The sequence below is a fragment of the Eumetopias jubatus genome, unplaced genomic scaffold (assembly GCF_037043125.1).
Source record: "Eumetopias jubatus isolate StellerSeaLion01/CBP00866 unplaced genomic scaffold, mEumJub1_p1.0 scaffold_16, whole genome shotgun sequence".
Classification (NCBI taxonomy): Eukaryota; Metazoa; Chordata; class Mammalia; order Carnivora; family Otariidae; genus Eumetopias; species Eumetopias jubatus.
This window is the reverse complement of record NW_028274822.1, coordinates 48,496,760-48,522,379: the sequence shown is the minus strand read 5'-3', so window position 1 is coordinate 48,522,379 and position 25,620 is coordinate 48,496,760. Positions and strand designations below refer to the sequence as shown.

General features: G+C 35.4%; 1 protein-coding gene across 3 annotated transcripts in view; it reads left to right on the top strand.

Moving 5' to 3' along the window:
* Positions 1-25,620, top strand: part of RBBP8 (RB binding protein 8, endonuclease) — an 89,333-nt gene that overhangs the window by 8,431 nt on the left and 55,282 nt on the right. For all 3 annotated transcript variants that reach the window (XM_088019431.1, XM_088019429.1, XM_088019430.1), the window contains 2 exons: positions 8,212-8,254; positions 16,720-16,815. In XM_088019431.1, coding sequence (XP_087875557.1) covers positions 8,212-8,254; positions 16,720-16,815 — 139 coding nt within the window. The remainder of the gene's footprint in view (positions 1-8,211; positions 8,255-16,719; positions 16,816-25,620) is intronic.

Sequence of the window (25,620 nt, the reverse complement as noted above, 5' to 3'; positions counted from 1 at the left end):
CCAGGACCCTGGGATCATGACCTGAGCCAAAGGCAGACACTTAACTGGCTGAGCCACCCAACACCCCTTTATAATCTTTTGTGTTTGTGTTCTCCTATGTTCTTTTCTAATTTAAAGTTTAAGTCTTTTGTTCCGTTTTGTTTAGGAAATATTATATATATACAAAAGTTAAGAAAATTGTATAATGAACTCCTGTATATTCATCACTCAGCTTGAATTATCATCAGTGAATGGCCTGTCTTATTTTACCTGTATTCCATGTGCTTCTCTATTCCTCTTTCAGTTATTTTGGAGTCTCTGACATAATTAATTTATAAATACTTTAGTAGTATGTATTTCCAGTAGGCTTCTTTAACCAAACAAATCCATCATCACACTAACAAAACAAATTATTAACATCTAATACCTGTTAGATGATAGAGTTCAAATTTCCACAGTTATCTAAAACGTCTTTATAGTTAGTTGGTTGTTCAAGTCTATCTAAAAGACATTTCTGTTATATTTGATTACTATATAAGTTAATTCTTAATATAGACTTAGTTTTTGTTTCTCTTATGAGATTAAGCATCTTTGCTTATGTTTAAGGGTAATTTATATTTCTTTTTTATGAACTGTTACATACTTTATTGCATGTATTTTCTAGGATTGTTGGCCTTTCTCCTCTCAATTTCTGGGATCTGTTTAGTTGACTAAGGCAGATTAGTTTACTTGAAATATTTGAAAAATTGGAAATTCAAATTTGTTGTTAGTGATAAAGAACTGATTTTAAAGTGAACTATGCTCATGGTCATATGTCCAAGGATAAATGTGAATATTTTACATTAATTCTGCTCTTCATTTGACTATACTGTTTTCCCCCAAAAATCTAGCGTAAGACATTGAGGAACAATTCTGAGTTTTAATACAGACCACCATTCATTCAGTGAGTAGTAATTGGATTATATGCTAGGAATGATAGCAGTTGCTGAGGATATAATAGTCAAGAAGACACAGTGGGTGTGGGGGGCTTTGTATTCATTTGTTTAAGGAAAATATTTATACAATACCATTGTATAATGAAATGATAGCAAAAATAAGCCTTGGTAACCCTAATAGCAACAATGTAATCTGCTATAGGCACTACTTTTAAAACTGGGAAGGAATAAACAAAGTCTTCCAATTTCTGTTGAAGAGCTGCAATATTCTCTTTTTGGTTTATCATACCGTGACTTTATAAGGTTTACCAATAAGAACAGCTTCAAGTTTATTCTAGGAGTGTTACTGCTGCATATTATAAAACTTATTCTTTGTGACCCAGAAGTGAAGCTAATACAATATTTTGAAATAATTTAAATAGGACCAGACATACTTGAGTTCCTAGGAAGAGATAGAGAGTTGGCATTTTTGATAATTAGCATTCTGCCATCTTCAACATAAGGTTAAGTTCTTTATCCTTCAAATAATTACTTTCTGTTGTTTTATAACTGATTTGAAGAAGATCACTAAATTTTTATTAGGCAGAGTCCCTGTCTTACTCATCTTTACATCCCTATAGGTAAAAGTGCTTGACATCTAGTAAAAAATTAATAAATGGTATCTGAATGAATTGCATAGTTTATAGGTTGGTCAATGGAGTATTTTCTTGAACATCAGTATTTTAAATCCCATAATATATGAAAATATCAAAATTTTATATCTTTAAAATCCTGAAATACTTTACTACTTTAAAATTTGTTTTTAGATAATACTATAGAAAGTTGGGAAAGGAAAAACAAATCACCATTCTACAAGAACAACGTCTGTGCTTTTTTTGTTCATTCTTTCCTAGTTTTAAAAGAAATGTGTGTAGCTTATTGTATTGTTGTGATCCGTGTACATAGTGTTTTATATCTGGCTTATTTTTGTTATTTAATTATTTAGACTGTGCTTGCTTTTCCATGTTGTGCATGATCATTTTAGAATTTTTATATATGCCCATTTAAAGTTGGGCCAGTTTTATTTTTAGGCTCTTAATTTAACCAGGGATAAAGTATTTGGCAGATTTCTTCTTCATGTTTCTTAGTGTTTTCAGGGTCTTCAGGAGACCCCATTTTATCATGAGGAAGAATCAAGAAAATAAATAATGTACTTTTTAATCAGAAACAACATGCCATATTCATCCAATTATAGAACATATAAAACTCACAAATATCACCTGGCGGGTAATTCTTTTAAATTGTATACTCATAGTTATGCTGTTATACTCATCATATTCCCAGGAGAGAGAGTTAGTTTGTATACACTAAAAAAAGAGAGGAATACAGCAGTTTTTATATTTAGCTAACATCTGTGTGTTTTATGAACGGTAGGTCTTAGATGTATATGTGAACTGACGAGACGATAATTTCTGGTACATTGTAATACTAGATTGATCAGGGTACTTCTTCCAATTTCAAAATCACTTATGGGTTCTTAAAGGTATAAATGAATGAGCAGTATTTAAAAAATTAATGTTATTTTAAAACGTTTGTGTTCAGACGAGGCAAATTTGCTGAAGGCAGACTTTTTGAAGCATAGTTCTTTGTCAATTTTTCCACATAGTTCCATATAAAACTAGATCTTACAACTGTGTGATAACATCAAAGACATGCCTGAAGGGTACTTAATTTTTTTTTAAAGTGGGGGATCCACTTGGAGAAACCAGTATAAGAGGCTATTTGAAAGACATCAAACATGGACTTGTCTGGACTTTGCAGGTTTTGAAGTCTATATGGGAATCAAAATTGACTCATTACTTTTAAACCTTTGTGTCAGTTTAAAAAGAGAGAAAAGAATCTTTTGAATTGTACTTGAAATATATAATTTTTACTTAAATATCCAAGGAAGTCTACCCACCCGTAGAAACTTACATGCATCTGAATACCCCCACTGTATCTTGAGGGTTTTTTTGCCTCATTTGACCAAAACATGGTAAAATGATAGCTAAAACATGCCATATACAAGACAGCTTGTACACTGATCACAAGAATATATTAAGCTGCATGCGTTTCTTTTAAAACTGGGCGTGATTAAATAAAGTCTCTCAACTTCTGTTCAACAGCAAAATGCAGATGAGACCATTTTTGTTGGAAAATTCTGGAGACATTTGTGACTGAGTTTTTATATCTTTTATCTTTAGGATAATTGTATCTTTTCATGATCGTTCACTCTAGTGTCTTAGTTCCTTTTGGGACAAATGCTGCTAGACCCCAGAATGCCACCATTTTAATAAATGGTCTCTTATTCATGCCAGGTTACCGCCAGCATCTCATCTAATAATGTTTTGGTAAATGTGGTAATCAGTTTCTTAGAAAACTAGGCAGATTTTTCAGGACAAAATTAGAACCCCTTTGAAGAAATAGGAAATTATAGGGTGCTTGACTGGCTCAGTCAGAAGAGCATGCAACTCTTTTTTTTTTTTAATTTTTTTTTTTTATTTGTTTGTCAGAGAGAGAGAGTACAAGCAGGGGGAATGGCAGGCAGAGGGAGAAGCAGGCTCCCCACTGAGCAAGGAGCCTGATGCGGGACTGGATCCCAGGACCCTGGGATCATGACCTGAGCCAAAGGCAGATGCTTAACAGACTGAGCCACCCAGGCGTCCCAAGAGCATGCAACTCTTGATCTCATGAGTTTGAACCCCATGTTGGGTGTAGATATTACTAAAAAAAAAAAAAGTAATAAACTAAAAAAAAAAAAAAGAAATAGGAAACTATAGAGGTTCTAATACAGCAGGATAACTACTTCTTGATTCAGTTTTGGACTAATTATTTCCTCAGATGTTTCATCAAAAATCCTAAGATAACATTCATATTAAGACTATATAAATTGGGTGCCTGGGTGGCTCAGTCGGTTAAGCGACTGCCTTCGGCTCAGGTCATGATCCTGGAGTCCCGGGATCGAGTCCCACATCGGGCTCCCTGCTCAGCAGGGAGTCTGCTTCTCCCTCTGACCCTCTTCCCTCTCGTGCTCTCTATCTCTCATTCTCTCTCTCAAATAAATAAATAAAAAATCTTTAAAAAAAAAAAGACTATGTAAATTAACATTGAAAGGAATTGCATGCAATTTTGGTCCATAACATCAGTGTCATACTCACTATTAAGAATACTATCAGCAACTCTCACATCTATTATTCTTCCATTTGTATTAACATCTTTAAGTTCAATCGAGTGCACAAAAAGTAGTTTATCCATTTTGAGATAATTAAATCTTTTTTTTTTTTTTAAGATTTTATTTATTTGTCAGAGAGAGAGAGAGCACAAGCAGAGGGGGAGCAGCAGGCAGAGTTGAGAAGCAGACAGAGGGAGAAGCAGACTCCCCGCTGAGCAAGGAGCCCAATGCAGGACTCACTCCCAGGATCCCGGGATCATGACAGCCAAAGGCAGATGCTTAACCGACTGAGCCACCCAAGTGTCCCTGAGATAATTAAATCTTAAGAGCAAACTAAGCATCTTATAAAATCAAGAGTTTTCACTTTGGTAACAAAATAATTTATTAGGCCCTTGCAGAAATACTAGTGGTAATATTTTGGTAGAAATTAAATTACTTGAGCTAAAAAATAAAGCCACTATTTGTTAAGAAAGGTGTTATTAGGCTTATTCAAAACCATAAGTAAACTGTTTTAAAGTGACAGTATGTATACTCTATATGGGTTGTTCGGGGTATAGAACTAAAGTAAAAAAATTAACAGCAGTGACTTTTATTTTGTTTATAATGAATTCTTGCCTCATTTCTGCACATATGGGCCCTTAATTGTTTCATTTCCTCCAATATGTTCGCCAGTGTAGGGTTAATTTGTAGTACAGCGCTTACTTAGTCTTGTGAATGCTGTTTCCTCAATAGGTATCTCAGGTTGCCAGTGTTACAATCCCAGATACTTTGCTGAACAGACTACCTGTTCATACAGGAGCTGCATTGTTGTATAGCCTCATTCCTTCCGATGGGTGTGGAGCAGGATTAAAGCACACTTTATAGGGGTTCTAATTGTAGATGCCTAATTGACTTGATGAATAGCAAATGCTAAAATTTAAACACACACACATACACATACACACATAAACCTGTTTCAGAGCTGATCTGCGTGACAGAACAAATGCCTCACAGGTGTTGAATGCTTACAAGATAAAAGAGTACTCTTTCCATATTTCCCAAGAATTCTCTTTTGATGTTTATATGGATTTTCTATCTCATTGTTTCTTTTCTTAAAATAGTCATGGCAGGAATCCATTTCATGTTTGGCTACACTGAATTTTAGAAGTCAGCTAAAATTAAAAATAAAATCTATCAATGAGTAAATTTTTACACACTTTGGGAAGAAAAGAGTGAAAAACTGCTGACTTTAGTCTTTAGCCTAGTCAGATCATAAGTTCTTAATTCTTCAGGAATGATTTGATGCTTTACTAACTACCTTCAAGTTCTCGTGAGTTTGTTGTTAACCTGAATTTGACAGATGGAAAAGATTTTTTTTTTAAAAATCATAAAAGTTTTAATTTTTAACATTAAAATATTTTCCTTTATGTTTTATATTTTAGCAGTTTCCCAACTCTTAGGGCAGATCTTTTCCATAAATTTTTTTTAGCTTTTTATTTTGAGCTTATTGTTAATTCACATGAAGTTGTAAGAAATAAGACAAAGAACTGTCCTGTACTCTTTACCCAGTTTCCCACAATGGTAGCATATTTTATAGCTGTAGTATCATAGCACAACCAAGAAATGGACATTGATACAACTGATCAACCTTATTCAGATTCCTCTAATTTTATATGCACTTACTTGTAAATGTGTCCATGGTGTTTTCTATGCAGTTTAATCACGTAGATTCCTGTGACTACCACCAAAGATCCCTTACACCAGTTTCTTAAGTTCCTGACCCCCTTTCTACCACCCCATCCCCTCCAATTTGTGGCTACCCATGATCTGTTCTTTATCTCTATAATTTTTTCCTTTTAAGAATGTTATGTAAGTAGAATCACATAGGATATACTCTTTGAGATTGACTTTTTTTTCAGCCAGCATAATTTCCTTGGAAACTATCCAAATTGTTCCATATATCAATAGTCCACTCCTTTTTATTGCTGAATAGTGTATGTGCTATAAGTATGTACCAGTTTTTTTTTTCTTTTTAACAGTTCACCTGTTGAAGGACACATGGATTGTTTCTAGTTTTTGGCTATTATGAATAAAGCTGCTGTGAACATTTGATAACTTTTTACTATTCATAATGCTTGTTTATTCAAATTTTAGGCTGTAAATATAAGGGTAAAATTGTATCATACCAGTTGGACATTTCCTAGAGGTGAAACTTGAGAAATAGGGCCAAAGTCTAAGGCAAAAAAATTGTCCAGGGCCTTTATTTTTCTATAACATCTAGATTTCCTGGCAGCACATTACTACTTGGTGTAATAAGAAGAGGTGACTTTCCCTTCAGTATTTATATGACTTTTAACCTTCAGCACCATGGAGGGGGATTGGTGGGGAAATGTCTAAGTTTTTAAAAACTCTTATTTGTCTAAATGATATTGTTCAAAAGCTCGTCCTAAATTAAACCGATAATGAAAAGTCCTGTTCTTAAAAATGACAAATTTATTAATGTTTCTATAGATATTACATGGAAAGCTTTTCGAAATGTATAACTTACTGGAATCAATAAACTACCAAAGGCAAATATTAAACCTTTGATTTTTCAAAAATTAGTTCATACCTATTTATTGGGGACTAAATCTACCCCAAATAAAAGAAATTCTTGAGTAGATATAGAACTTCAAAACTTGCTAAGCATTATTTTTAAAAGTAAAATAAAATATCCACGATTGAGAAAATTGTAGAAAGATTAAGATTGATTTAGGAATCAAAAAGTAAACACAGAAGCTTTCCTCCCTTTATGATAATCTTATTGCAGAAAATAGAGGTCATAGAGAAAATAGAAAACTAAATAGTGTTGCTAAATAGACATTTCTTTTTACTTAATGATCTTAACTGTATTCTAAAAAACAAGTGTTTATATCATGTTTTACTTAGACGTATCCCTATTTTAAGCAGTTTTATTGCTGTAAATTGTTCAGTATTCTTTGTGACTATGAGTTTCTCTATGGTTTGGATTATATTCTTAGGTTAGAATCCAAGAAATGAGATCCTGATGAAAGAGTCCTATTACATGTTTCTAAATTGCTTTCCAAAAGAATTGTATCAATTTGTAATACCTCCAGCAAAGTATAGGAATATAGTTTTACAACACTTTTATCAACATATTGGGTATTACAATCTTCATAATTTTGCTAAGTAATTGTTTTGGTTTGAACTTATAGTTAGTTGCTAGTAATGTTGGATAGATTTTCATATTTGTTTAATGACTGTTTTTCTCGGGTGCCTGGGTGGCTCAGTTGGTTAAGCGACTGCCTTCGGCTCAGGTCATGATCCTGGAGTCCCGGGATCGAGTCCCACATCGGGCTTCCTGCTCAGTGGGGAGTCTGCTTCTCCCTCTGACCCTCTTCCCTCTTGTGCTTTCTATCTGTCATTCTCTCTCTCAAATAAATAAATAAAATCTTTAAAAAAAAATTGACTGTTTTTCTCCTTTTGTTAATTATTGTTTCTAAAAATTAGAAATGTATCCTATTTTGTTCATATCCTTCCTTGCAGTTTCAGTGCCCTTCAGCCTGCTTTCTTCATTATAACTACCTGAATCCCATAGGCAGTGGTCTTCTCTTATGTTTTGTGTCAGACTCAATTAAAATTAAAAATACATATAACCACTATCTTGAGTGTCCTTTGTTAAGTACTTTAGCATTAGCAGTTTTGCTCCTTGTCCAAGACTTCCTGCCATAATCTATTTTAATCCCAAAAGACATGAGCCTATATAAGCATGATTGCTGTCAGCAAATTGCATAGGCTATGTCAGAACATAGGCCTTCGTTTATAGTGAACCTCTAATTATATGCTTGCCCCTGCTATTATAAAGGAAGTAACTCACTTTAGGTAGAGAAAATTTTATTCTACTTAGCTGTCACAGACTAAAAGCAGTAATGTCGCAGATATACTTTTGTGACCTCAGGGTGCAAGTAAGGGAAATACACTCTCCAAACTAATGGCACCTGGCTCATTATTCAGAGCCCAGAGTCGAGTGACTTAATAGTGTAGCATTAGACTCATAAACTCAGATCAACTGCTTTAGAAATGGTAAATGTATAAATGAAATACTGTGGGTTTTTTTTTCTTTTTCAGGTTTACAAGTAAAAGTAACCAAACTGAAAAAGGAACGAATTTTGTAAGTATTAGTATATAACACTGATTTCTTATTTTTAAAGTAATTGATACTGATGTCCTATTTGACCTAAGTGTCTTATTTATAAGAAATTAGCTTTGGGGCGCCTGGTTGGCTCAGTCGTTAAGCATTGCCTTCGGCTCAGGTCGTGATCCCAGGGTCCTGGGATCGAGCCCCGCATCGGGCTCCCTGCTCCTTGGGAAGCCTGCTTCTCCTTCTCCCACTCCCCCTGCTTGTGTTCCCTCGCTCACTGTGTCTCTCTCTGTCAAATAAATAAATAAAATCTTTAAAAAAAAAAAATTAGCTTTACAGTGTGGACCTTGGATAGTTGACAATGCGTTTTTCAGAATTCTAAGGTAAAAAGACTAACTTAATTTTTAGTATATCCTTAGTTAATATTTGCTTGTTTTATATTTTAATATAATTTTTATATGTGCACACATACAAATGGATGTATATGTATATATAATTTTTTTCCATAAGGTATTTATTAAGGTGAGAACTGGTCTATACATTCATTTTGATCTGTTAATAGCATTCTTTTCTCAATGTGATTAACACCTGGAATTTAAGATACTGCAAGAGGAGAACAGAATAATTCTGGGATTTCTGAACTGATAAAAGAAATGGGAACAAATGAGACCCCTTTATTTAACCAGTTTGAAATTACCAAAGGTTCCCCTGAGTTGTTTTGGTTATTAAGCCTAGAATCAGATCTGATTTTTTAAGTCAGAAGCAGATTTTATCCATGGTTCTTTAGGGCTTCCACATTCAGGAATCTGAAACAGATGGCATCATAGAATATTATTGCTCATAACAAAAATTAATATCATTGTGACCAATATTGCATTTGCATTATGGTATATACATACCAATGGGCCTCAGTTACTTCGTATTTCTAAAGCTTCCAGGGCTCTAACCAAAAGCTGGAGTTAACAGCCACCCATCAAAACACACCCAGTTGTTTTTCTCCATTATAATCTGAAAATGAAAATTGGGAAGTTTTCTTTCACACCCATCATGTATGGGAAATGACTTAGATTCAAAAATATCATTAATTTTTAAAACAGGGTTTTTTTGAAGAATGATTTTATAATCCTATTTAATTAGCAACATTTTTAAGTGCTTTGTATCATTGAGAGTGTACATATTCCTGCCTTACAGGTGTCATTTTAAATATCCTAACCATAGAATAATCCATTTCTCTGTTTCTTATGTTCAGTTCCTGCAATTGAGAGATGTTTCTTAACTTAGAAATTAAGCCTTTTCTGAATAGTAAACTTAGGGTGTGTATCTTATTAGTTAGGATTTTGCAAAGTTCTCAAAGTATTTCCCCGTGAGATACTTACTAATTACAAAAGGCAAAATTATAATATTACAGCAGAGAAACCAGGCAGAATTCATCTCAATTAAACTACCAAAGTTAACTAGAAATCAGATGTGTCAGTCTCATATACCCCCTGATTTGATGCACTAAGAAGAGCACAACATTACTCCTATAGTATTCTTACCAAAAATGCATAGCCCATATTTTATCATGGGGAAACATAAAAAAACCCAAGTTGAAGGACAGTCAAAGTAACTGGCCAGTACTTTTCAAAGATGTCAAGATTGTGAAAGACAAAGAAAGATGGACAGACTATCACAGATGGAAGGAGACATGACATTAAATGCAATGTAGGGTCCTGGATTAGATCCTGGACAAGAAAAATGACATTAGAGGGACAATTGGAAAAATTTGAATAAGGTCTGTAGATAAGTTAACAGTATTGTATCAGGGGCAGCTGGGTGGCTCAGTCGTTGAGCGTCTGCCTTCGGCTCGGGTCATAATCCCAGGGTCCTGGGATCGAGTCCCACATCGGGCTCCCTGCTCAGTGAAGAGCCTGCTTCTCCCTCTCCCAATCCCCCTGCTTGTGTTCCCTCTCTCACTGTCTCTCTCTGTCAAATAAATAAATAAAATCTTTAAAATTTTGGGGGCATCTGGGTGGCTCAGATGGTTAAGCGTCTGCCTTCGGCTCAGGTCATGGTCCCGGGGTCCTGGGATCGAGTCCCGCATCGGGCTCCCTGCTCAGCGGGAAGCCTGCTTCTCCCTCTGCCTCTCTCTCTCTCTCTCTCTCTGTCTCTCATGAATAAATAAATAAAAAAAATCTTTAAAAAAAAATCTTTAAAATTTTTTTTTAAAAAACAGTATTGTATCAATGTTCATTTCTTGATGTTCATAGTTGTATTATGGTTATGTAAGATGTTAACATTTTGAGAAGTTGAGTGGTAGATATACAGGCACTCTGTTCTATGTTTATAACTTGTTTATAATAAATCTGAAATTATTTTAAGATGAAACATTTAAAAAATGAAAAAAAAACTAACATTCATCCCCTGAGTTTAGAGAGATCAACTTCTCTTCAAGCAGCTGTTGGATATTGAAGAAATTCAATATTCTTTTAGCAAGGAATGAAAAAGAAATGGCTGTTGGATAGGTGACCAAAAATGTCACTGGTTAGACTAGTCCTAACTCCTACAGTTCAGAGGGTGAACTGCAGCTCTTAGGGCATGATTTCCTTCTATGGCACAAATTACCTTTTGTTTCTGCGGGCAATAGGGATTTCAAAAACTCTCCAGCCTTTTAATGTACTTTAATTAGTATTGATGATATCACCTTATGTTTATGTATGTCAGAATTATCTGCATAGTTGCAGAAGAAAACTCTCTATGTAAATTCCTATGATAAGAGTTATTCCAAAAATATTGAAACTGTGTCAGTTGGATGAGGAAAACAGGATCATTTTCTTGGTTAATAAGTAAAATTTCTCTTTTTTAATCCACTTGAAACCAAAAAGGTGAAACATTTTTGTTTTACTTAGGAATAAATACTTCTTTTCAGTGGTGAAAATATTTTGAGTCATTTGAGACTTAAAATTATGAAGTGTATTTATTCTGTTTTTTTGTCTTCATTTTTATTTATAGCCCAGCTAGTGTTGGTTGCTACAAACATTGCTAATCAGAAGATAAGTACCATACCAAACATTGCCTCTGGCCTTTTTTTTTTTTTTTTGAGAGAGTGAGCATGTTCACATGAGTGCACAGGCAGTGCACGAGCAGGGGGCGGGGCAGAGGGAGAGGGGGAGAGAGCATTTTAAGCAGGTTCCACCTCAGTGTGGAGCCCACCTCTGAACTTGATCTCACCACCCTGAGATCATGACCTGAGCCGAAATCGAGTGAGATGCTTAACTGACTGAGCCACCCAGGCGCTCCACCTCTGCTTTTCTAATACCAAACGTGTAATGTTTCAGAGTTGATTAGTAGTTAGACAATGAGTTCTTTATATTGTGCCTTGGTTCCGTGTTGATTAACGATCTTGTTAATGCTGGATTAACAGCCATTGATTAGAATGACATCCTTTAATCAAAATGTTGGTCACTTTTAAGAAGCAGTACTGAGGGGCACCTGGGTGGCTCAGGCAGTTAAGCGTCTGCCTTCAGCTCAGGTCATGATCCCAGTATCCTGGGATTGAGCCCCGAGTCAGGCTCCCTGCTCAGCAGGGAGTCTGCTTCTTCCTCTGCCTGCTGTTCCCCCTGCTTGTGCTCTCTCGCTCTCTCTGTCAAATAAATAAAATCTTAAAAAAGTAAGCAGTACTGAAACCCAGAAATTACCATATTTGCTATTTGATTGCAGATTTTAAATTTCATTCACTGAGTGTTTTTAAAGGAATTTAGTTTTATTAAAATGGATTCTTCATGTAGGACTAGGGATTCTATTTTCTAAAATATTACTATTTTAAATGATAGATTTATAACTGTAAGGTAGTATTTCCTCTTAGCTTGAATCAGATTTCCCTGCAATTGAATGATGACACATAATTAGAAGCAATCTAGATTTGCTTATCATGAATGTACTTTTTTATTATAGACTTTTTACACAGAATGTATTTCTCCATACCTATAACCAGCCACATGAAAAACTTCTTAAATTTGTAAATGACTGCCAAATTTTACTTTCTCAAAAATCATCTATAACACTTTTGAATTTTTTTTAAAGATTTTATTTATTTGAGAGAGAGAGAAAGAGAGAAGAAGCAGGGGGGAGAGGGAGAGGGAGAAGCGGACTCCCTTCTGAGCAGGGAGCCTGATGCGGGACTAGATCCCAGGATCCTGGGATCATGACCTGAGCCGAAGGCAGATGCTTAACTGGCTGAGCCACCCAGGCACCCCACACTTTTGAATTTTAAAGAATGGAAACCCAACTGGTTTTTCACTAGCTGATAATAATGCCTTACTTCACTTGTAGTTTACAGAGTCATTTGATCCTCTTTGCAACCTTATAATATATATATATATTGTAATTGCTTTGTACCTGTGTACGTCAGGTAGCTTGGGGTTGTACATTTTGGAAGCACAGGTAAGTAACTAAATTCCCTTTATTTTTACTGCCTATATTACCATAATCCCCCTATCTCATTATTTTTTACAGTATACAGTTAGGGTGTAAGAACACTCAGGATGTCTTGTTTCCATATTGTTAGAATAGCTGTATTTATAAGGTCAGGATTCCCTATCTTTAGGAATTCCCACCTGGAAGAAGTAATTAGAAGAGGAGTCAATAATTATACCATATTTTGTCCATCACTTGGTTGTTTCAGACCTGTGTTTTGATGATAGTTGTCTCTACACATGGTTAATGCTTTTCTCTTACATAAATTCATTTATAAAATTAAACATGTAAAAACGTTGACAACTGAATATTATGAGATTGTTTTGAAAAGTTATACTTAAGCTGGGTCTGCCTGATTGTTTTTACCTACTTGTGAACATGGACTACATCTGTTTTTGCCAATGTATATCCATTACTTACCAACCAATTGACTTGTCTTAATGGCCAATTAGTGAATCTGATCATCCTATTTATTTGCCATTCTTTAAAGAAAAATAGTAACTACTTTAATTTCCACTTAGGAAATATAAAGATAACATTTACCATATTCAGCCATCCAGCTTTATAATAATCAAGATAATTCCCTTTAAAGCTGCCAAGAAATTTAAAAATTCTAAAGTATAAACTACCCACCTACAAATAAACCCTTCTAAGTTATTTTTTTTTTTAAGATTTTATTTATTTGAGAGAGCACGAGCAGGGGAAAGGGGCAGAGGCAGAATGAGAAGCGGGCTCCCCTCTCGATCCGAGGACTCCGGGATCATGACCTGAACTGAAGGTAGACACTTAACGAACTGAACCACTCATGTGCCCCTTAAGTTATTTTTGAAATTAAGAAATTTTAAAAACTAAAAAAAAAATCCTGCAGTTGTGCAGGACTGTTCTCATACTTTTAATTCCTTATAAAAGATAAAGTTTATGAGGAGTATAACTTGAACACATAGAATTTTCTCCATTTTCATTATTCCTAGTAGTACCTATGTCTTTCACTACAGTGCTCCTCTATCCCTCCAGTATATGACATTGATTTTAAAGTAATGAGAAGACTGGCATATGTAGTATATGGGTTTGTTATCTATCATTTTAGTTATATTTTCATATACAAGATTTATCCACTTTTACATGCCAGTTATTATTTACATGCCATTTATTTAAAATGTTCATTTACCAGGGCACCTGGGTGGTTCATTTGGTTGGGCATCTGCATCTGCCTTTGGCTCGGATCATGATCCTGGAGTCCTAGGATTGAGCCCTGTATCTGGCTCCCCGCTCAGTGGAGAGCCTGCTCCTCCCTCTGCCCCTCACCCCGCTCATTGCTCTCTGTCTCTCTCAAATAAATAAAAAAACTTAAAAAAAAATAAAATGTTCTTTTACCTCAGAAAGACAGAAAGCTACCTACTAGGAAAATGATACTGAGTCTCCAATAAAATGCTGCCTATGGGATGGATACATTGAGCTTATTTTAGATAGGTGAGGTTGGTTATTTGTTTTTGTTTTGTTTTGTTGTTTAAAGATTTTATTTATTTAAGAGAGAGAGAGAATGAGTTGGGGGTGGGGGGGGAGAGGGAGAAGCAGACTCCCCACTGAGCAAGAAGTCCACCGCAGGGCTCCGTCCCAAGACCCTGGGATCATGACCTGAGCCGAAGGCAGACCGTTAACTGACTGAACCACCCAGGCACCTGAGGTTGGTTATTTGTATAGTAGTAACTAACTTCCTTTGGATGACCAAGGTAGAGCTATCTTACAATATATTTCACTTTAATTTTTCTGAAAGTGCATGACTGTTTTTTGTAGCATTTAGAATTCATCATTTTGCTTTCTTAAGGAATTTGTTAAATTATTCCTGTAATTAATAGAACCCCGTTATGTTTACCACTGAGTTGACATGAATATTTTGTTAAGTAATTAAGGTTAGTTTTAATTTGAACTTAGGCCATCAGTCTATTTGGTTTTAAAACAAATTCCATTATGTTCTGAATCATTCTAAATACACAGGAATAGAATATGTAGATGTAGGATAATCAGACATAACATTACTATTACAAAGTTTTCTCTTTTGTTCCTAATTTAAGAAAAAACATTTTACTATGAACTTTTCATTCCTTTAGAGAGAGAGAGAGAGAGTGTGTGTGTGTGTGTAATTCAATATATGATCTGGAATGTAATATTTGTTATATTTTTATGATACAGATTATTTAGATTTTTTTTAAGATTTTATTTATTTATTTGAGAGAAAGAATGAGAGATAGAGAGCAGGAGAGGGAAGAGGGTCAGAGGGAGAAGCAGACTCCCTGCTGAGCAGGGAGCCCGATGTGGGACTCGATCCCGGACTCCAGGATCATGACCTGAGCTGAAGGCAGTCACTTAACCAACTGAGCCACCCAGGCGCCCCAGATTATCTAGATTAAATAATAAATTCAAATGGGTGCTGGCAGCTAACAATCTGTTAACTTAGAAAATGTGTTCAATTTTTCCCCCAAATTTAGACAAGTTCTTAATTTGGTTATATTTGTTTACAAAGTAGGATCAATGAAAGCTTGGTACTGCCTCTGAATTAAGTATATTTTCCAAAAGTATTAGACAATCTTTAATTAAGTGAAAAACAGCCAAATTAATGAGTTTCAGCTGTCACTATATTATTTCCAAAATTTCAAATATCTACATACACTACAGAACTATATGCAGTAGGCTGTTACTCTTAGATGTATTGATTTTTCATTTTTCATTCAATATCAATTATTCCACCAGTATGTACAGAGTACCCTCTATTTTGGGTATCTGACATTTTTACTTAGTTGTTTAACTGTTTTGCTGCCAGTGATATTACATTCTAGCCATTTTGACATCTACTTTTTGTAGTGGAGTAGTTTGTCATTTGATATTTTAGACCCTTGGGACTGGGGAAGATGTTTCAATCACAGTATCTTTTTCATCTTCAAGACCATAGAGAAAATCCGAGTCAAATTTCTAATGGGTTTTCTTAGAATTAAATTATATGCATACTTTATATAATAATGTGATTTTTAAAAATATGATGGAGGGGTAGAATATGACACTACCTTGGAAAGTAGTCAGGTAATCTACTAGAAGAAAATTTTAGATGTCTTTGTTTTTTCTTGACTATAAAATCATGATGATAAGCACTTAAATAGAACTTACTAAGTGTTTGTACTGTTCTGCATGCTATACATACATTAGTGTTTAGTCCTTGCAAATGTCTTATTAGGAAGATATTAATGTATCCACATTTCTTGAGGCACAAAGAGTTAGGTGACTTGCATTAGGTCACACAGCTGATAACTGAAAGCTGAGATTCAGACCTAGGTGTTAGGATATAGGGTTCATATGCTTCCACTCCACTATTAGCTCTGGCTTAAAAGTAACATCAAATAAGTTTAGGCAATACAGAAATTAATAAGATAGAAAGTATAAATCACCCATAGTTGGAATAGAAATGAGTGGAGGTATCTGTTACTCACATTAACAAATGCAGACAAGGGGGCGCCTGGGTGGCTCAGATGGTTAGGTGTCTGCCTTCGGCTCAGGTCATGATCCCGGGGTCCTGGGATCGAGTCCCGCATCGGGCTCCCTGCTCCTTGGGAGCCTGCTTCTCCCTCTGCCTCTCTCTCTCTCTCTGTCTCTCATGAATAAATAAAAAAAAAATCTTTAAAAAAAATAAATTAAAAAAACAAATGTAGACAAAATAATAAAAAACAATGTACATTTTAATAGCTTTTTTGACAACATTGAGTCAATAATGGCATCAGAATCCACTCCTTCCTCTGTGTTCCAGCATCATATAATGAATGCCTGGTACTTAGAACAATACCTTCATAGTACATAAAATACAGAACAAATTCTAGTACAATTTGAACTATGATTAACAAGATATTTAAACTATACCTTTGAAGTTATTTATTTTAATACAAGAAATACATGTTATGGTTGAGACCATACTTTGCAGTTCTTACAGTAGAATTATCCTGTTGTGATGATTATCCTATTAAGATTTTTTTTTAAACTTATTTCTTGACTTTTAGAGACGCACAGAGACTAGAGGAATTCTTCACCAAAAATCAACAGCTGAGAGAGCAACAGAAAGTCCTCCATGAAACCATTAAAGTTTTAGAAGATCGGTAAGTCTGGTTCTTGGGTATTCTCGAGTAAGAGGTGATTTCCCCCCTTCATAGAACATTGGTTTTAGTTTATAAACAGTTCTGGGACTAAAAGTGCCCTTTCCCAACCTGATGTCAACTTTGGATAAATACTTTATGAAATTAAGGATATACACTTACAAATTTGTTTTTTATTAATTACAGCAATCTCATCAGTTTACCCTTTAAGTAATATTTCTTTTTTTTTTTTTTAAAGATTTTATTTATTTATTTGAGAGAGAGAGAATGAGAGAGAGCACGAGAGGGAAGAGGGTCAGAGGGAGAAGCAGACTCCCTGCTGAGCAGGGAGCCCGATGCGGGACTCGATCCCGGGACTCCAGGATCATGACCTGAGCCGAAGGCAGTCGCTTAACCAACTGAGCCACCCAGGCGCCCTAAGTAATATTTCTTTATCTGGTGTTTGATACAGGGCGAGCTTAAGAATAGCTCTAATTAATTAGAATTAATGTTCTAATTCATTTGATGTCTGAATTCCATTTTTACATCTGAGTAGGTGGAAACTGCTTCACAATTCCCTATTTGTCTTCATATTTCTGCCTTTTTCCCCTGTATATTTCTCTATTTGCAGGCAGTCCAGGGATTCTTCTTTATGAATATTTCTAAGATAATGCCTATCACTTACTTTACTTCCACAAACATACTATATTTCTCACTTCTATGAGATTAACACCCTAGATTTATTTTTTATTTTTATTTTTTTTTAAGATTTTATTTATTTATTTGAGAGAGAGAATGAGAGAGAGAGCATGAGAGGGGAGAGGGTCAGAGGGAGAAGCAGACTGAGCAGGGAGCCCGATGCGGGACTCCAGGATCATGACCTGAGCCGAAGGCAGTCGCTTAACCAACTGAGCCATCCAGGCACCCAACACCCTAGATTTAGAAAAGCGTTACAGGAAAAAAAATAGAAAAGCGTTACAGGATTTGCCATATGCCCATCTGAACTGTAAGTGCTATTTAAGACCTTGAACTACCTATAACAAATAAGGTTTCTTGTATTTACAGTTAACAATTTTCTTTTTGTTATTATTTTGTATATGTTACAGAAGAGCTGGTGGTTTGAGTTTGTCACTGTACCTTTAGTGGTGGAATAATCTACTCTGCACCTGTGCAAACTACAGTTGTATACTTGTCTTCCACAACTGCTGTCCCAGAGGATGCACATTTACCAAAATAGGCAGCCTATTGCTCCATATGCTTCAGAATCATAGCTGTACATTTGAATTTCAAGCTTATACTGTGCCCTTAATTCAGATTCATAAATATTTGAGTCCTTACTATGATCTAGGTGTTGCTGTTAGGTGCTAGGGATAATACTATCCCTAGTATGAGCTGATATTTAATTTTCAAAGGTTTGGAGTGAGTCATATAAATAAGATGATTTCAGATTGTAAGTGCTATGAAGAAATACAATTGAATGATGTAAGTAAGTGACCACAGACATTGATTGGGAAGTGAAGGGATGGGTGTCAGGGATGGCCTTTCTGAGGAGGTGCCATTTCAACCAAGACCTGAATGATACAGATAAGAGCTAGTCACTTGAAGAACTGGAGACAAAAAGAGAACAGACAAATGCAAAAGTTTTAGGTAGAAATAAGTTTTGAAATATTTGAAGAATAGGAAGTCCACTGTGGTTCTAACTTAATGAATAGGAGGATGAATGATAGGAGATAAGATTGGAAAGGTGAGAGTAACTAGATTATGTAGGATCATAGGCAAAAAGTTTGGATTTTAATTGCAATGGGAAGCAATTGGAGGGTTTAAGCAGGGAAATTACAAAGGGATATGAGCAGGTATTGACAGCATCTGTTATATCCACGTGGAGATGTCAAGTAGACAGTTGTATATGTGGGTCTGAAACTAACTAGAGAGATTAGAGCTAGAGAAAAGAATTTGAAGGTCATCATCTGCATATGAATGGCATTGAAAACATAGGGGCACCTGGGTGGCTTAGTCATTGGGTGTCTGCCTTTGGCCTGGGTCGTGATCCCGGAGTCCTGGGATCAAGCCCCGCATCGGGCTCCCTGCTTGGCAGGAGGCCTGCTTCTCCCTCTCCCACTCCCCCTGCTTGTGTTCCCTCTCTTGCTCTCTCTGTCAAATAAATAAATAAAATCTATAAAAAAAAAAAACATAAAAAAACTAAAACCTAGAGACTGGATAAGAGATCTAAGGACATCTTAAAGCATATTGGAAGAGGATTGGAAGAGGTGTTAGGGCTGAATCCTTGGATATACTAATTAAGGTTTAATGAAGAATAAGGACCCAGCCAGCAAAAAATAAATTGTGAAAGAAAAATTATTACAGGTGGAAGAAAAGCCAAGAATATATGACATGACACTAAGAGCTACTTTGAAGATTAAATGAGATTAATACAAGTAAAAGTACATAATAGGGATTTTTAAAAACTTACGGTATCCCTCCTAACTGGTGACTGTGATTCCAGCCACCTGCACTCCATATCATAGCCAGACCCAGTGTCCTCTCTCTAGCTGAGGTATCAGGAAGCTAGAAAGTCATTTGTCCCCCTTACTCTTCCCCAGGCCAGGATCAAAAAGGAAATCATCAGCTACTCTTCTCTTGGTATGGTGAGGCAGTTCCTTGTTTTCTCTGGATATGTAGTGGAGCATTTGGGAGGAATGGTGGAAAGAGAGCACATCTTTCTCAGGCTTTAACTCTCCAGCAGTTGATATGTATTGAGGGCCCCTTTGTACCCAGATATCTAACACCCAGTCTTCACACTAATGCTGTAAGGTAGATGGTAAAACCATTTTACATGTGAGGAAACTGGCAAAGATTTAAGAAACCATCCCTAGATCACAGTTAATGGATAATTAGGTTAAATTTGACCTTACAAACCCCCCAGTTTCTGTTTCCCTGAAGCCTTGTCTGTATGTTGTCTTAATTTTGTAAATGTTATGTAAATGACTGATCATCTCAAAGTATTTGTACTTGACCTAAAGTTACCGAAACAGATCCTCTGAAATATTAACTCCCCAGCATTGTTCATTTTCTAGTCTGGCTTTTTTGGGAAGTTTTGTTTTTTTGTTACTTCTCTTTTAAATTGCTACTAACTATGTTCTGCCTTTAAATGTGTAAGTAGATAACATTTGGTAAAGTTCTGCTTTATTTAAAATTTCATTTTAGTTTTATATTGTATGAGAATGATACCTAGAGCAAGCTTTAAAAATCTATAAAAATTAATGTTTTGCTAAGACCCTTAAAAAGCAAAGTATGTTTTGTTAAAATTTCTAAACAGTAATTCGGAGACTTGCTGCTTACGCTTCATAGAATGAAACAATTTTTATTTTTATGCTAATGTGAAAACATCTTGAGATGTTTAGATGAGAGGAATTACTCTGTAAAGGTAAATTAGATAATAAAAAGTTATAATTTTATGTGGCTGCTTTATGTTCTACTACTGCTATTATTATAACAGACTTTCCTTAAAGGAAACAAAGTATTTCACTAAATCTAAGAAATAATCACTGTGTGGAGAAGTAGATAGAATGCATTAAAAAAAATCTGAACGAAGCAGTTAAACCATGATTGTCTAATAGATTTTAATATTTTTAAAAGCATTTTTGGCAGTCATAGGAAACTCATATTTCATCTGTCATTGAAAAGGAAAATTTGTACTCATAATCAGAGGATTTATGGTTGTACAACTATTTTTCAAATACTGGACTAAATGTCTTCTTTTTGTCCTACTCATAGGTTTGAATTTAAATATATTCTTCAGGAGACCTCTGACTTTCTAGACTGGATTTACTTTCATAGTACCCCGTATTTCCACTGTCATGATGTGAATCATATTTTGCCATAATTACTTTTTTATTGCCTCTCTTTTTCTAATACACTGTAAACTCTTTAAAAGAAAAGATACTATCTTGGCCACTGTTGTGTTTCAGCACGTACAGTACTCATTGTAGGTGTTCAGTAAACCCTTTTGAATGAAAATGAATAAATTTGAGGAAATCTTTTTGGAGTATAACAAACAATTGAGCATACTTGTTAATCTGGTAAGTTTTCCAATTGCAAAATGAAAGGTTTTACTTCTTCATCCCTATGAACAAACTGGAATTAACTCACAATGTGTGTTGTTTTCTGATCTTACAAGTAGAATTACTCTTCTTTCCCTGTTACCTGTATATAGCGACTGAAATTGCATTCATTCTCCTGTGAAATTGAGCCTGTTTCTTTCTCTGATTGCATCAGTGGAAAATAGGCAAGAGGAAAGCAGTGGAACCTTGCTGATGGAAATAGAAGCTCGCATTTTTTCTCACCTCCATTTAAATTTAAACTAGGATCTGGAAGCAATCAAGAGTTGACTCTTTTCCACAGATATTATCAAGAATGGCAGTTAACTGGAGAAAACTAGAAGTAATAAACAAGCTAGGGAATATTGTTTCACTTTATAACTGTCTATATCAGTGGCATTTTTAAACTTGGAAACTAAGGGTTTCAAGGAATTGTTTTTGATGATACGTCATGATATTTTAATGTATTAGATTTGATTTCTTAGAAACAATAGTGTTGGGCACCTGGGTGGCTCTGTCGTTAAGCGTCTGCCCTTCGGCTCAGGTCATGAGCCCAGCGTCCTGGGATCGAGTCCCACATCGGGCTCCCTGATCAGCAGGAAGCCTGCTTCTCCCTCTCCCACTCCCCCTGCTTGTGTTCCCTCTCCCGCTGTCTCTCTCTCTCTCTGTCAAAAAATAAATAAAATGTTAAAAAAAAAAGAGAAACAATAGTGTTCAGTTTTTACTGACAAACTGACTAGTAGAATGACACTGAAATAATTCATTAGAATTGTTCGATGCCATTTACCTCCTTCAGTGTTTTTCAATGACTTTTCTTTTTCTGTTTTTTATTTTAATTTTTATTTATTTTTTAAGTAACCTCTACACCCAAAGTGGGGCTTGAACTCACAACGCTGAGATCAAGAGTCACATGTTCTACTGACTGAGCTAGCCAGGCACCCCTTCAATGGCTTTTCGATGTCATGTTCTCTTCAGTCTTTATGGCTTAATAATTCTGTGTCTAAATTATTTACCACAGTCGGGTCAACTATTTGAATGTTTATTACATGGGCCCTAAGCTACTAATTAGAGCAAATCTTAAAAGAGGAACGTAAATACGAAATGTCAGGTACTTTAAGCAAATAGTTAAAATCGAGTTGCCTCTTATAACAGTTGAATTGTGTCTTCGTTTTGGAATAGTTTACAGAGGCTTATTCCCTTTGGAATTTTATTTTACCTTTTTTTTTTTTTTAAGATTTATTTATTTATTTATTTGACAGGGAGACAGCCACAGAGGGAGCACAAGTAGGGGGAGTGGGAGAGGGAGAAGCAGGCTTCCCGCTGAGCAGGGAGCCCGATGCGGGGCTCGATCCCAGGACCCTGGGATCATGACCTGAGCTGAAGGCAGACACTTAACGACTGAGCCACCCAGGCACCCCTCCTTTGGAATTTAAAGGCATAAATAGACTTTACTGTTAGCTTTAGAAATGCTTGAGAATCTGAAAACATAGGTATAGCAGAAAGACAAGAAAGTATATATCCTTTTTAGTACCTTAATTCTCAAAAAGATGTCATACAAAGTTTACTAGAATATAATACTGTTAAATTAAAATGCTGTGATAAAAGGAATATACTATCTAGCTTATTTTATGTTCCCCCTTTTGAATTTTTATTCAAGTAATGCATGTACATTATAAGGTTGTATAGTTACTAAAAAAAAGTTTTTTTCTCTCTTTCCCACCCCTGTCAGTCCCAGTTCTTAGTTTTCCAAAGTTCTAAATGATGTATTTGCTTTTTTTTATATAAGATTTTATTTATTTATTTGAGAGTGAAAGAGCACACATGAGCGGGGGAGGGGGGCAGAGGGAGAGAGACAAGCAGACTCTGCTGAGCAGGGAACCTGATGCAGGGCTCAGTCCCAGGACCCCAAGATCATGACCTGAGCCAAATTCAGACACTTAATCAACTGAGTCACCCATGTGCCCCATCAATGATGTGTTTTTACTTTAATACTTGATTTATCAATTTGAGATGACGTTTGTTTACTTCTTACTATGAAAATGAGGATACTATTTATCCCTTGCATATTTAGAATAATTATTTTAGTTCTTCCATTTTACCTTTGGACCTTAATATTTACGCTTATGTAAAAGTATGTCTTTATAGGAATATATTTTAGGAAAATGAGCAGTCACCCTGAACTCACCATTACATTACAGGAGGGTATTGATACTTTAACCCTTCCCTGAATCATTCTTCCTCTCTCCTACTTCCCACCCTGTGTTCAGCTGAACCTTTACATGTAAATATTGACAAGCTTGACAATGGTTACATTGTTTTCTGTTACCAGATCTCAATCTTTTGTATTTGGTTTATAAGTTAATTATAGAAGCTGGAAAATGGTAAACAGTGTTTATTTATTGACTCTGTGAATACTCTCTGCTGAGCCAGGATAACATTTCCTTCTCTACAGATCCGATGTCATGACCTCCATGCCACTCAAGGAGACTGTTTCTAATGTCCGGGCCACATAGATTCTTTTCTACTCTGTTTCAAATCAGCTGCTCAAATTAGCCCCTCAAATCAGCCCATAATTATGTTCTGATATGGGCATATTTATATGAGTTTGCTGTGCTTTTCCTAGAAGTTCTAATTACTTTTTTCATATTGAGAAAAGAAACGTTTTCCTTACTACGTCATTAATATTAGGTAATGTGTTGGTTATTCTATTTATTGCTTATAATCTTTTTTTTCTTTTTCTTGAAGGCATACTTCTTGGGCTGAAAAACTTAAACTTTCTGTACTAATTTGGACCATTTACTTTGTAGGTTATACTACAACTGCCATTCTGGAATTTCTCTTCACTGGATCCCTATATTAATTCCATTATTTCTTTCAACTCATGTTAGTTAGCAAATAATTATGGGGCACCCGCTTTGTGCCAGGCATTATTTTAGACCTTGAAGATATACCAATGAACATGGTTGATAAAATGTGGGCCTATTTTTCCCTTTTATTGGTTTTTCATGTTCATTTTGTTATAGCTCACCCTCAAATAACTGCTGAAGAGTACACAGGAAGTAAATTTTCAGAGTCCTTGCATGTCTAAAAATGTTATTTTACTGTTGATTTAAATGATTTTTTTTTTAAAGATTTTATTTATTTGACAGAGAGAGACAGTGAGAGCAGGAACACAAGCAGGGGGAGTGGGAGAGGGAGAAGCAGGCCTCCCGCTGAGCAGGGAGCCTGATGTGGGACTTGATCCCAGGACCCTGGGATCATGACCTGAGCTGAAGGCAGACGCTTAATGACTGAGCCACCCAGGCACCCTTAAATGATATTTTGAATGGATATAAAATTCTAGGTTCAAAATAGATTTCCTCCAAACTGAAGACATTTTCTCATTATCTCTTAGCATCCAATGTTGATAAAACTGGTATCATTCTAATGTTATTCCTTTATATGTAATAGCTTTTTTTTCCTTCCTAGAATTTAAGACCTTTTTATCATTCTGAAATTTTGTGAGGGAGGTGTGTGTGTGTTTCCTTCAGTGTGTTGGACACTCAGCCTGTTAACCTGAAAGCTGGTATCTTGTAAGGTCTGGCAATTTTTTTCTGGTATTTCCTCTCCATTTTTTTATGTTCTCTCCTTCTGGAGCGCTTCTCGGTCATAAACTCATTCTTTATAATCCTTTCTCTGATTTCTGTTACTTATTTTTTTTCCCCATGTTCTGTTTTATTTTCCAACCCTATTATTAAAGTTATTTTGATAATCACATATTTAGTATTCAAGAACTTCTTATTGACCGTTGCTTTATATATGCATGTATGCTATGGCCTATTTTTATACTTTCCCTTGTGGTTCTTCTTTAACTCATTGTTTATTTAGGAGTACATTGTTTAAGATTCACAGATTCATGGATTTTCCAAATTTCCTTCTGTTGTTGATTTCTAATTGAATTCCATTATGGTGGAAGAGCATGCTTTGTATGATTTCAGTGGTTTTAAACTAATCGAGACTTGTTTTGTGACCTAGGAAATGGTCCTGAATGTGCATTCTGCAGTTGTTGATGGCGTGTTCTGTAGATGTCAGTTAGGTCTGGGTGGTTGTTGGTTTGTTCAGTCCTGCTATATCTATGTGGATTTCCCATCTCACTTGATCTATCCATTATTGAGAGTGGAAGTCTATAACCGTTATTTTTTAATTTGTTTTTTCCTTTAGTTCTCAGTTTTTGCTCTGTGTATATTTTGGGACTCTACTGTTAGATGCATATGTTTATAATTGTTTTATTTTTGTAATGAATTGACTTATTATAAAATTCACTGTGCTAGTAACACTTTCTTACAGTCTGTTTTGTCTGATATTAATTAACATAGATGCTCCAGCTTTTTTTGGTTTTTGTTTGCATGGTATATATATTTTTTTCCATCCTTTTGTCTTCAACCTATTTGTATCTTGGAATCTGAAGTATGCCCCCCCCAAACTTGGGCTTCTAGGGGGTTCATAGAGGACCCCTAGAGTCAGGCCACCGCAAGCCCTGAGGAGAGGCAAAGACCCTAGAGGACACCCCAGCCCCCCTTACTGTGACTCCTCACACTCAGAAATGACCTGTTGGGTAGGGGGTCCTGGGATGTTTTTAAACCTAAGGTTTGGAGTCTGGACTAAGTTCCATCCACATCACTCACAAGTTTCTGTTCGTATTTCTAGCTTTTTTAAATTAAAAAACAAAAAATAATTAAAAAAAAAAATAACA